The sequence below is a fragment of the Mesoplodon bidens genome, assembly GCF_964165515.1.
Source record: "Mesoplodon bidens genome assembly, chromosome: 5".
NCBI classification, from domain to species: domain Eukaryota; kingdom Metazoa; phylum Chordata; class Mammalia; order Artiodactyla; family Ziphiidae; genus Mesoplodon; species Mesoplodon bidens.
The window spans coordinates 918154-931491 of record NC_138161.1 but is presented as its reverse complement, the minus strand read 5'-3'; the positions used below and the strand labels follow the sequence as shown (position 1 = coordinate 931491).

The following is a 13338-nucleotide window of genomic DNA, read 5'->3' as shown; positions in this document are numbered from 1 at the left end:
TTCACTTTGTGTTGTGGCACCGCGGGCCCTTCCTCGGGGCTTGAGCAGGCCTGGGCGTGTCAGGAGAGGGCCTGCCCGGTGTCACGGGGACGGAGAAGCTGTGGTCGCCCCTGGGGCTGGTCAGGGACCCAGGAGAGGAGACGTAAGGCCGGCACTGGACACGAGCGCAGGAGAGGGTGGGTCCCGCATAGAGCTGAGGGGGCAAGGCAGCGGGTCCCGCCGTGAGGGCCGGTGGCTCAGGGTCCCTGTCGGGGGCCTCGGAGCCGGGCGGGCCTGTGAAGGGGAAGAATGCAGCCCAGAGAGCTGGTCACGGCTGCTGGCATCGTGTCCTCCCTGTTCTCCTTCCTGCGGGAGGGGTGCCCCACGGCCGCTGCTCAGCACGTTCCTGTCAGCTGGTGCCTTGGCCACGCTTGGCTCTTTATCGAGCCTGGGACGGTGATGAGCCCTGGCCAGAGGAGCTCTGGGGGTGGCAGGTCACCCAGTACCCAGGCGGAAGGAGCAACGGTGGGTGTGAGCCGCTCAGGATGGGCCTGCTCATCTGGGCCTCGGGCTCAGTGACCACTTGGCTGAAGATGGGTGTGTCATGTCCACTTCTGCCACCAAGCCCACACGGGGAGTTTCAGGATCTTTGTGCGGTTGTCTGAGGCTTCTGAAGGTAGGTGTCTAGTCTGAGTTGCGGGTCAGCCTGACGGTCCTGCCCCCTGGTCCCCTGCAGAGCTCGCCCAGGTGCCCCTCCTGTGTGCACACAGCACGGCCTTGGAGGTGGCAGCCGGAGACTTGGGTCTGGAAACCATGCACAAGGCTCATCTCCTGCTGCTTCTCACGGAGCTCAAGGAAGAAATCGACCTCTTAAAAGTAGAAAATAGAAATTTACACGAGAAATTGCAGCATGAAATCCGCCTAGAAGAGGACTCTGAGCAAGTAAGTTGAAACACCTCACCACTCTGCACTCCCCGCGTCCACCGGGGCCTCGTGTTAACTGGCCGGGGTCAGCGCAAGCCCCCGAGGTCCACCACGCCTTCCACCTGGAGCAGTGTTTGCTTGCTGGGTGCCTTCCTCGGGGTCGGGATGGGATACCACCTGAGCCGGGGGCCGAGTGTGCTCCTTACCGGGGCCTCCAGTGCTCAGGGGAACTGGCCGGGGTCCTCTGAGGGGTGCCAGGGTGGTTGGCGAGGCCACCTTCAGGCCTCATCCACGGTGTCTTCTGTGGTGTCCTGAGCCCCAGACTCTTCTTGCTGACTGTTGGTCGTGTAGCCGCGGACGCACGCGGTGATGAGACCCCTCCCCTGAATTACTGGCGAGCCTCACCACAGTTCAGAGGGGCGGAGTGGAGGTGACTTTCTCTCGTGTTCCCTCCGAGCGGCCCAGGGTGACCATCTGGAGGTGCTGCTCTCGCCCCTGGTCTTCCCCGCGGAGCCTCCCTGGGGTTCCTCATCCATCAAAGCAGTTGCATAGGAAGCGGTTGTTACCGGCAGGGCGGATCACATGCCGTCCCCACGCTGAGGCGCTGGGGGTGCGGACGGGGGCACAGCAGGCTCGGACAGGTTTGTGGGAGGCCCGCGGCCTCACGGCGGATGCTTGCTCGCCGGCGGTCTGCCTTGGCACATGACCTTCTCAGGCACCGTTCCCTGAGGGACAGACTCTCCTTGAAGGCTTTTGACGTTCAGGGGTATATGTATTTCCTGGACCACCATTTTATCTCCTTACCTAAATTATTAAGAGAGGTGTGTGGAATTCTCTCTCTATCCCTTCAGTTCTCTCAGTTTTTACTTTTTAAGTGTTTTATGGTTCCGTTATTACACATTTATGATTGTTATGTCTTCCTGAGAAGTGTACCCTTTTATCATTAATGAAACGTCCCCTTTCTGTCCTGTAGCTTCTTAGTATTGAAATCTCCCTGCTCTTTGACCAGTGTGGTCATTCCAACCTTCGTTTGCATTTCCTTCGATGGAGCCCGTTGATCTGTCCATTTCACCTTGGACGGCATCTCCTGGGGTTAGTGCCGACCCCACGGGCTAAGGGTCCGGTCCCAGGAGATCGCCCCGCCCCCGCCCCCATCAGAGGCCATTCGCCTCCCCATCTTCTCTGTGCTGGGCCCTTCAGTTCTCCTGGCCTTGGCTGGCCTGCTCTGGAGTCTGCTCGCACGTGTGTGACCAGGGACCAGCCTGGGAGCTGGGCTGGATCCAGTCACAGATTTTGCAGCTCTCCTTCTCTGCCTCTGTCCTAATGGGCTTTCCCCCCTCACCTCCCAGCTCCTCTGGTTCAAACAAGTAAGATTTCTACGTGCACGGCACAAACAGGTCGGTGACCCAGGCCGTTTCCTTATTCTGGGTGTCAGACCACCCCCCTGCCCCACACACCTCCTCCCGCCCCGGGATCTCTTGGATTTTATCCGGCGTCTGCAGTTGTCGTCTCTGCTGAGAGCTGATTCTCAGCCATCACTAAGAGCAGGCCCTAAACTTTAATAACTTGAATGAAGAGTTGAGGTCAATCTCACAAACCTTTTTGGTTTTGTTTTGTTTCTTTTTGATGATGATCAGTAGTCTGTTGACCTTTCTTTCCTTTTTTGAAAATTAGGATATTTGTGTGTGTTCAGCTTTCTGGTTCACCTCCCTTTTCACATGACACCTTTAAGGGTGTTGGTTTCAGTCTCTTGCTCAGGTCCCTTGTAGAGCCTGGAACGTTCATTGTGCAAGTCCAGAGGCTTGGCCTGGCGCTGTTTGCTGCTCTCCTGTGGCTCCGTCCTGGCTGGTGGTGGTTCCTCTGTCTGGGGGGTTGGCCTTCCCTTGACGGGAGGCCCCGTACGTGTCTGATCCCCTGGGCTGGTCTTCATCGCAGAGGAGCTCCCCTTCGCGTGTGTGTCCAGACCTGCCAGCCCCCGAGGTAACAGTCGGGGCCAGGTGCCGGGATGCGGACACGGACACGTCTTACTTAAGCACATAGTCTTAGATTTGTGCATTTTAGGCTCCTTTATTCCCATCAGGATAAGAAACACTGCCATTGCTTTGTTCTGTGCAATACATTATGAAACTAGTGCTTGTATGTTGTGGAACTTCTCTATCTTCAGAGATGGATTTGGGTCGTTGCTGCCAGTGATCTTTTCATTTAATTTCCTCCTTCTTAAATAAAATTGTGCTTTCTGCAGGTGAAATGTACTTCAGTTGAAGCCCACCAGGAAGCACTGAAGAGTGCTAAGGAGAAGCTTGAGCTAATGAGACGAGAACTCGGCGAGAGAGAGGCTGAGTGGAAAGTCACGAGTGAGGACCCGAGGAGAGGGGACGAAGAGAGGCTGACGCAGCTGCTCCTCGAGCTGCAGGAGCAGGCTGAGTCCGAGAAGCTGTCCATGATGCACAGGTTTGAGCTTCGAGAAGCTGAACTGAGGCAGCTGCAGGACCAGCAGGCGGCCCAGATCCTGGACCTGGAGGGGTCGCTGGCGGAGCAGCAGGGCCGCCTGAGGCAGCTGGAGCTGGGGCTCTCGGGGGACGAGTCTCTGCAGTGCAGCCAGTGTGGCCGGGAGCTGGGCGGTGGTCTGGCCCCCATGGACCGGGACCACCTGAAGGAGGACTGTGCCCTCCAGCTGAAGCTGGCCCAGAGCAGGTGGGTGACGTTCCTGTGGCCGCCTGTTCAGTACAGGGCCGCCCGCCTGTCTGGGTGAGGCCGGTCCCCAGGAGGGCACGCGTGGCTCTTGGGGCTGCGGGACCTGCTGGCAGCAGCAGCACCCCCATCCTTCCTGTGGAGCCCGTGTCCCATGATCCACGCTGCCCTGCATGCATCTGTGACAGTCATTTGTGTTCTTTGCACGGTTTACGGTTTCAGTAGCAGAACTTCAGCCTCATTTATCATAAGGACGTGTGGTTCATTTCTGAAGTTTCTTGTGTATTTTAAACTCAAACAGATTAAAAAAAAAAGTTTTTCTGAACTATGTATGTACTTCCCTGAAGCTTTAAGTAGATTTAGAATGTGATTTGGTTTGCTGCCTCTTTGCACATCTGGGCTGTAGTGACCAGGGGTGTTGGTGAGTCCTGGTGTCACTGGAGCTGCTCTTGGTTTTGCTGCTTCTCATGCGGCAGCTGCTCCCCAGCGTCATGAGGCAGGTGCAAGAGCTTCTGCTCTGGGGTCTGAGAACTGAGTTCAAATCCTGACCCCCGTGTGAGCTGGAAGGACACAGGCACGGTGGACAAACTCATGAGGCCTTAGCGAAGCCCTCCTGCATGGGCTGATCAGTGGAAAGGCTTTCGTGGTGTCTGGTGCACAGTTAGTACCTGAATCCCATCCCAGCTCTTGTCACTCACCTGAACGCGCCACGTGGCACTAACGTGTAATGGGTGCCCCGTAGAGATTCTTCCCTGTTCCTGCTGGGGTGCTGGGTGCTTCAGTTAGAGGGCCGTCTCCCTGCTTCTGTGCTTGCCAGCCAGTGTCACCTGCAACTCATTTAATTCATGCCCCTAATTCACCCCGAAGGGGTTTTGGGGGTCTTTTGAATGCTCTTTGCAGCCCTGTTGGCTCCTGTAAACGATGCCGCTGCCCCTTCCCTGTTGAGGTCCTCTCCCTGCCGAGGAGCCGTCACACCTGCTTCCCTGTGGTGTCTGTGGAAATGTGTGTGTGGTTTCTGGCTGGGGGTCCTGTGTCCTGTACTTCAGTCGGTGACTGGGGAAGCCTGGGCTCTGGCGTCCGAGCTCCTCTGGCTTCGTGGGCCCCTTGGCTCTCCGCTCACGGCTGGCAGTGGGGCTCGGACCATCTGCAGCCCCGGGAGGTGCAAAGAGCAGGGAAAACCTGGGCACGACGGTCTCACCAGTAGAAAGTGGTGTCTCCTGTGAGAAATGTGAGGTTGATGCTTTTGTGGCTGCATGTTGGCTCTCCGTGTTCACTTGGCTTGTCTCCTCAGGTTTTTAGAAGAACGTCGAGAAATCACAGAGAAATTCGCCGCAGAGCAAGACGCCTTCCTGCGGGAGGCCCAGGAGAAGCACGCCCGCGAGCTCCAGCTGCTCCAGGAGAGACACCAGCAGCACGTCCTGTCTTTGACTGCGGAGCTGGAGACCCGGCACCAGGCCGAGGTGGACGCGCTAAGGGCTTCTTTGGAGCGAGAGTGGGGGGCTCTCTCAGAAGCCCGTGTGGCTGAGCTGCAGACAAAACACGCTGCGGAAATCAGTGCTTTGGAGACCAGACACGCGTCACGCCTGTACGCTTTGGAGTCGCGTTACCTGTCTGAGATGCAGACCTTGTGGGGCCTGGAGCTGCCGGGCCTGGAGGAGCAGCTGCAGAAAGAGGATGCTTCTCACCACGTGGTCTTGACTTGGGTGTTAGAGAAGCTGAAGCTGAAACACGATGAAGAGCCTCAGTCCACAGAGGACGGCCTGAGAGCGGGAGTGAACACAGAGCACGTGGAGGGTGTGAGAGCCTCTCGGCTGCGCGGAGCTCGCCAGGTGAGGTGCGGGGCTTTGCCCTTCCCCAGGACTGGTGTCTTCTATTGCCCATATGTGTCAGCTGCACGTGTGTGTGTGTGTGTGTCCCAGGGACAGCGGTGGGTTTCCTGGTGAGGCGGGTACACAACAGTGAGTTTTACGCGTTTTTTGGTCCCAGGCTCCTTGGTGAAGGCTTTGGATCTCTGATCCTGGAAAAACGTGCGCCTGTGCCTGCGTACAGCGTTCCCTGTGAGATTTCAAAGGGTTCAGAGTGCTCCTCAGGACCTCTACCAATTTCTGTGAGATTAAACCCTTTGTCCTGTGTCGAGCAGCAACTGTCCCCTTGGCAGGTGCTTTCAGCTGTAGCATGAAAGGAGCTTCTGGAGACAGCCCCATTGCCCTAGCCAGCGCTCCCCTTTCCTCATCTGCAGACCTATGGCACTTGTACGTCGTGAATAGGATGCATTTATTTGGCTAGAACGTCATCACGTAGTGGGAATTCAGTGTGGGGACGGGCTGCTCTGTGCCCATTGGGCCAGGTGTGCATGCCAGGCACTCAGAATGATCCTGTTCTGGCGCCTTCATACTTTTGTCACTTATTTAAGAAGTAGATATTCAAAATTACAAAGCAGGAAATCTCAGCCTTGTGAGAACACAAGTACCAGGTAGAACCTTCGCTCGTGACTGAGACGTGCTTTATGGGATGTTCCCAGGGGGGTTTTGTCCTTCGCTCCTGGTTTAGCGTGTTTACGGATGGAAGGAAGAAGGCAGCCTAGTGCTGAGAGGTGTGGTGGCTTCATTGTATGCTTCGGCTCTGTGTGATCTGCGGGCGAAATCTTTTCCTTTTTTTAAAAAAAAGTTTATTTATTTATTTATTTGGCTGCACTGGGTCTTGGTTGTGGCACGTGGGATGTTTGTTGCTGCGTGTGGGATCTTTAGTTGAGGCCTGAGAACTGTTAGTTGCGGCATGTGGGATCTAGTTCCCTGACCAGGGATTGAACCTGGGCCCCCTGCATTGGGAGCGTGGAGTCTTACCTACTGGACCACCAGGGAAGTCCTTGCAGGCGAGATCTTGAACAAATTCTCTGAGGGCTGAGCACATTCCACCTGGGGTCATGAGCCTCTGGCCTGTCCTTGAATTCGGGCCCCAGGGCAGGTGTCACAACTCCTCCCTGGGAGTTGTCCTTTTGGTGTGAATTTGGAGGGCTGTGGTGCCCCTAGGCCAGTCCAGTGAGCTCTCAGTGTCAGCTTCAGTCTCCTCCCATGCGGATGGATGCGTGGGGAAGGGGGCTTGTTCCCACCCTGTGGATCTAAATTAGATTTCCTCAGATTATAGGGTTTGAAGAAGATGAAGTTCTAAAAGAATATCAAGAGGGAGAAGTACGCATTTTTTACATGAGAAAGCTATGTATTTTAAACCATGGCTTAATTTTATTAGTGTAAAACGCGCTTGCAGGAAGCACGTGGAGTGTTTCCCACCTTGCAGGTGGGAGGTGTGTGTGGGTGGCAGTGCCCTGTGGACTCGCTCTCTGCAGGTGGAGCTGGTGTGGCCTACTGAGGGCCTGCCCCTGGGGCAGCAGCCAAAAGCAGCCATGCAGGAGCTCAGGGGCGGGCATGTGGCCAAGATGCAGGTGCAGAAGGCTCCGCAGGAGGGGGCCCCCACAGGTTCCTTCTGGGCAGTGGTGGCTTCAGGGATGGCCTGGGGGTCAGGCTCTGGCCCCCATGGGGATGCCGGTGACATCAGCAAAGCCGCTGGGCCTCCTGAGGCTTCTCCTCGTGATGAGAGCCCTCGGACATCCGTGAGGCCCGCAGTGGGGTGGACGCTGGGCAGGCCTCACACCTGCCAAGAGGGCCCGGGGCCTGCGCTCAGCTGCGTGGGACCTGTGGGGCACCTCAGGGGCTGCCTGTGCCAGGTGCCCGGCAGTTGCTCCATGTCCTCTGCATCCCGTGCTGCACCCCCAAACCCTGGGGCCCATGGTGCAACCTGGGGGCACAGCCCTGCACAGACTCCGCCCAAGCGTCCTCTGGCCCGATGTCCTGTCTTCTTTGTTCTCGTGGCGCCGGACACCTGCTGCCTGGCAGTTTCTGGAACACCCTGGCTGTGACCTCCTCTGAACTTGGTCTTGTCTCCCGCCTGGAAACTCCCACTCTTGCCTCCCTTTCGTCAAATCGTTTTCTCCATGAGCCCTTCCTTCCGGGACGGCCCCTCCGTCTGGGACTCACGGCCCCGCGCCCTGTGCCCTGCATAGCCCACGTGCGTCCCCTGTGGGGCGCATGCCACGTGCTGCGCTCCTCTCGCCTGCGCCCTGCTCAGCGGTGGCCCGGGCCCAGAGCGGTGCCCAGATCGGGGCTCCAGGGCAGCGCGCCCGGGAGGGTTTTGCTGCCAGGGGCCCCGTCCTGCACACCTCTTCAGGGCAGTTGTTGCCGAGGTGCCCATGGCCCTGCCACACAGTGTCGCTAGGATCTCGGAGGTCAGGTGGGCAGTAAGGACCTGACCGAGGGCAGGGCCCCTGGAGGGCAGGGCAGCAGCAAAGTGCCCGGATGTATCCCACGGGGGCCGTTTGGTGGAGGCAGCTGCCCTGCTCTAGGTTGACCGAGGCTCGCGGGGAGCCCGGGGGCGGGCAGTGTCGGGGGTCTGCTGGGGCCAGGGAGAGGGCCCGTGCCTCTGGACCCAGGGGAGGCCAGAGGAGGCGGTGGCTGTGGAGGAGGGTGGAGCAGGCGGGCTGCTTGGGTGTGTGGGTGACGTGTGTCCACGCAGAACAACCACCCCCAGCAGGTGCTCTTAGGGATTGCCACACGCTACGGGCTCTTGGTTAGAGTTTTTTTCTTTTTTCTTTTGGTTCCTCTGGGCGGCTTGTGGGATCTTAGTTCCCTGACCAGGGATTGAACCCGGGGCCAGGCAGTGAAAGCGCCGAGTCCTAACCACTGGACCGCCAGGGAATTCCCACTTCTTTGGATTTTTAACTTTGCGTGTCACCACGTGTATAAGCAACATGTCGAATTGCGAGGTCGAGGTTACAGTGGAGTCTAACAGAGCAGTTGGAATACACGGGGCTGCCATGGAGGCTGGGACCTGGCCCGGGTTCACGTGACCCCTGTGGGGCTCACACCCCTCAGTGCCCTTTGCATTGACACAGGATGGCAGAGGTGTGTGTAGACGCCATGCAGCCAGACCCCACATGATGTCACTGCCCCGCCTGCCCTCCCTGCATGTGTGTAGTGCACACGCATAGCACACGTGCAGACATGCGTGTATGCACGGAATTCTGCACACCATCCTCGCAGGGCTTGCAAAACCCCTGGAGTCCATCTGAGGACACTTGGCTGGATGCCCCTGAGGCCCTTCTGCCTTGGTGATCTTAGATTTGAAATACTTGTGTCTCCGCATCTTCTGATCTTTCTGGGGGTAAGGATAACTGGTGTTTTTTGTGAAGCATATGTACAAACTTATTGAGGTTATAAATTTTTGTAGGTACTTTTTCTGTGGGGCTTTTCAAAGGGACATGTTAATAGCTCATTTCGAACCGTAAAATAAGGCCTGGCATTCGCTAGGTTTCCTAGGTTAATAGTCAGTGCTCTTAGCTGTGTGTGTACATATTGACTGCTCTGATATTAGCATGTAAACTGTTTTTTTCACGTGGAAGTTCCCAGAATGAGAATTAGTGGATTGGAGAAAAATAAAGGGAAGCATAAATATGACATTTATCCCTTTTGTTTGGTTGAAAAGTCTGGGAGTTGGCATTTTTCTTGGTTTGCTCCTTGGACCCTGAGATGCCCTGAATCCGGGTTTCCCATGTTTGGGGAATGAGAGGACAGGAGGGATCCACACCCAGGAAGCCCATGCCCACAAATGCTCACGATAAAACAGATATCAGAAACACGATAAAAGCCCGGCTGAGACCAGACATGCAGCTGGTCACTGATAAAGTCACACAAACTGTCTTCTCTGCACAATGTCATCTTACTCAGGTTTCATTAAAGAGGACAAAGCTCCCTCATCCCCCTCAGTGTCCCCTCAGCCCCCATGATCCCTCAGTGTCCCCTCAGTGTCTCCTCAGCCCCCATGTCCCCTCAGTGTCCCCTCAGTGTCTCCTCAGCCTGCTCAGTGTCCCCCAGCCCCCTCAGCGTCCCCTCAGCCCCTGTGTCCCCTCATTGTCTCCTCAGCATCCCCTCAGTATTCCCTTGAGGCAGGAGATAGATGGGCCCCAGGCTGAACAGTTTCTCCCCTGTGGACAGAAGCTCCATAAAAGCAGGATAATGGAGGAGGCTGGGCCCTGCCCAGATAGAAGATAAGAGACCATATATTCCTCATTCTCGAAGCCAAGGAGACCCTCCCGACTACACATGCGCAGAAGGGCTCCTTGGAGGTCCAAAAGGGAGGGGCACCACCTCATAGTAAGTGATGCCAACTACCCATAGATAGGCCTCTTCGCTGGAATCCATCTTGGCTAAGAGATGTGCGCACACGCATGGGAGGACCTTGAGATACACCAAACACGGACTCAGAACCAGGCAGAGCAGGATGGTTGGTCAAAGGAAATCCGGAAGAAATGCCCACGAAAGTGATTTAAACTGCCATGAGGGCGTGACGCTCTCTCTGAGCCTGCCCGTGTGTCTACTGTACTCTTTTTCCTTCTAAAAAACACTTTACTTGCTTCACTACTTTCTGTCTCTCTGCGGAAATTCATTTTTTCATAGCGGACGGGCCAGGGCCTTGTCGCTGGCTGCTGGTCCCTGGTGGTCCAGTGGCTGGGATTCAGCGCCCTCACTGCCGCTGCCCAGCCTCAGGCTCTGGTCGGGAACTGAAATCCTGCTTCAAGCCGCTGCAGGCCGAGGCCACCCGAGGTCACCCTCACCCCCGCAGCCCGCTTTCTGTCCCTGCAGTGTCCTAAGTGCCCCAGTCCCTCGAGTTCAGTCCTGAGGGGCCATTACAGAGGGGTCAAGTGGCTGCCGGGACAGTGCTTGCTGCAGGCACCGTGGAGGAGACGGTGGTCCTGGCTGCAGCCCAATTGCTCTCGTGCTCTCGTGCTCTCAGTGCTCTCGGTGTTCTCGGTACTCTGGTTGCTCTCATTCATCTCGTGGTGTCGTCGCTCTCCTTCCTCTTGTTCCTCTCTTTTCTCTCGTCCTCTTATTGCTCTCGGTGCTCTGGTTGCTGTGCTCTCGTGCTCTCGTTGCTCTCGTGCCCTTATGAGCTACGTCCTCCTCTTCTGGGGCACTGCCCTGATACCTGCTGACCTGTGGAGGCGTCTGAGTTTCATTTCTGTAATCCTCTGAAGAGGCAGACTCTGCCGCCGGCCTTTCCTGGTATTTACTGGCTTACAATCCTCCCTCTAAAGAGACTTTGTTGGATCCTGTTTGTTCACTCTGATGATTCTGTTACCTGTTCGTGACATGTGTCCTGCTCTTCGGCTTGGCATTTTTGTACTTCCGTGTTGACTCTCTTTAGAGCGCTGAGAACATTTGGGAAGTATTTTTCTAGTTGTTTGTTCAAGTATGTCGTTCTTTTACTTTGCTACTAAGGATGTGAATATTAGATACTGTTTAAGTGACCTTTTTTGTGTAGCTCATTTCACAGGAGAAAACATGTGGGTTTGTGGGGAGGTGGGATATGCAGTTTCTTTCCCTATTTTATTTTAACTTTCTATTGGAGAAAATTTCAACATATACAGAAACAGAGAACAGTTCACAATCTGACTGCCCATGGGTACGTGCCAATCTCAGTGCATTAGCCGCCCAAATATACCATAACATGCTCCATGCTAACCTGCAGAATTAATAGTAGTCCCTTAATTTCATCACATATCCAGCCTAAGTTCCAGTCTCTTCCTGTGGCTGGTCAAATTGGGATCCACATAGGGCCTGAGCTGTGCTGAATCTGTTTTTCCTGCTTCCTGTGACATTGGCTACCATTTCCCCCTTATTGCCTGTAAATGTGTCAGCAGTCTACACACGGGATGGGATTCAGGTCCATGTCTTGGTGAGAATAGTTCCAGGTGGTGGCCTCTTCGTCCTACCATCTTCCCTCAGGCTCTCCTCACAGACAGATATTCCATAAAGCCTTGCTGGGTGTCTTCTGGGATGCTGTGGTCATTGTCCCCAAAATAGCAGGGACATGCTGTTCTTCCTCTGTGAATGGGTTTTATCTGGGCTACAAATATCTCTGCACCTGTTTGAAAAGCAGTGTCACTTATCAGAAAAGTTGTTTACCCAGCGCTTGTGAAGCGATTGGATTATTTTTCAGGTTACTTCCCTTTGGAGTTTGGTTGTGAGAAAAGTTCTCTGAAAACGTAAGCCTGGTTTCTTTTTCTTAGAGATAAGTGTCCTGCAAAGAAATCACCCTTGTATTGCTAACACTAAGCAGTGGAAGGAAAACAGGAGTGAACTGTCGTCTGACCACCATCAATTGCTCAGGCGATGTCATCTTTTCTTGGGGAGAAGAAAATCTGTTCATATGATGTTTAAAACATATTAAGAGAACCTGTGGTTATTTTAGATATAGTTTGAATGTCTTTAATTCAATATCCGTTGAATTTATTCTTAATACTATGTTGGTATTCTTTGTGCAGAACTACTTAATTTTTTCTCCTTTAAGCGTATCCATTGTTTTTTTAATGAGTAAAATATATATGACACTTCCCACGTAATTCTGTGGATTTTTAGAAAAACTCGAGAATAACTTTTTAAAAACATCTTTTTCTTATATTGACTTTACCATTTAGAACAGATTAGAGAGAGTTTAGTCAGGCTGGAAATAGAATGATTGTGTGTAAGGAGATCTTGAGGGGATGCAGGGAGTGGCACAAGTAAAACCCCTTCTGAGCCTGTCTGGTCAAGTCACGGGGGCCGAGGTCGCGCAGCCAGCCCGGGGGTGCTGAGGTGTCCAGGTCGCTGGGCTGAATGCGTGATGCCGTCTGTGGCCTCCCCTGACTGTGTCCTGCTCCGCTGCACTGGCCTCAGCCTGGTGCATTCTGCAAAGTCCTGCTCCAGACCTGGGGGCGCACTGGGCAGAGCAGATTGCGGTGTCCCCACTGACCCTTGCAGGTGTCAGGTTAGGGGGATCCCCCCCCCGCACAGGGCGCCTGGGAGGGGCGCTGTGTGTCCGCTGCTCCTGACTGCGTTTGGGACGTCTTGCTGGACCTGGCATGTCTCTGCCAGCTGCCTAGAAACCCTCCCTGAGGCCGTGGAGGCTGAGAAACGAGTCCTGTGCTTGGCCCCGCTCCTGCAGCAAGGTCCGCTCTGTGCTGGGGCCCATGGAGCCTCAGTTGGGCAGACGACCAGGCGCTTGGCATTGGTGGGCTGGTTCTTCCTTCCCAGCCACAGCTCTGTATGGCACCCACCCTCCGCCCTCTCTGTTGGTGGGCAGTGACCCCAAGGCCTGGAAGGACCCCGTGGCCAGAAAGAGCAGCCTGAGCCCCCGGGCCCGGACTCTCACGTGTGCAGTGTAGCCTGCAGGCCCCGGGACTCGAGGCACGCTGGGGTGTGGGGCGCTCTTGGACTCTGACCCTGACCCCAAACACACGTTCACTTTTATCTATTTGTGTACATTTGGCTTCTGTGAAAGATTTTTGCCTGAAGCATGTGGTCTGTGGCTCAGTCAAGTTTTTCAAGAAGCAGGTGCTTACGATTCGACCTGTCAACCAGAGCATTTATTTAACAGGCCAGCGAGTGTGCGGGTTCTGCCCTCAGGACCTGTTTGCCGAAGGTGCTGAGAGGGAGGAGTGCAGATGCCTGTGCCGGGCGCTGTGCCCGAAGCGGTCCATGCACTGGGGTTCCTGTTTATCACGTGCCTTGCGGGATTTGCCTCTTCTTGGGTGTTGATGTTTTCTTATTTTTCCCAGCGTCCTTCAGTGTCCTAAAGTCTGTTTTTGGGCAAAGAGAGTGTGGCTTGTTCTCCTCTCCCTTGGCCTTGCCCTGCCGGTCTGTGGTGCCCGTTGGC

At 55.2% G+C, this 13338-nt stretch overlaps 1 protein-coding gene across 1 annotated transcript in view; it reads left to right on the top strand.

Annotated features, from left to right (window-relative positions):
- PCNT (pericentrin) overlaps window positions 1-13338 on the top strand; it is a gene marked incomplete at its 5' end in the record, with an annotated part of 91718 nt that overhangs the window by 8710 nt on the left and 69670 nt on the right. The window contains 3 exons of the mRNA XM_081234721.1: window positions 716-921; window positions 3146-3597; window positions 4886-5423. Of these exons, the coding sequence (XP_081090847.1) occupies window positions 716-921; window positions 3146-3597; window positions 4886-5423 (1196 nt within the window). The remainder of the gene's footprint in view (window positions 1-715; window positions 922-3145; window positions 3598-4885; window positions 5424-13338) is intronic.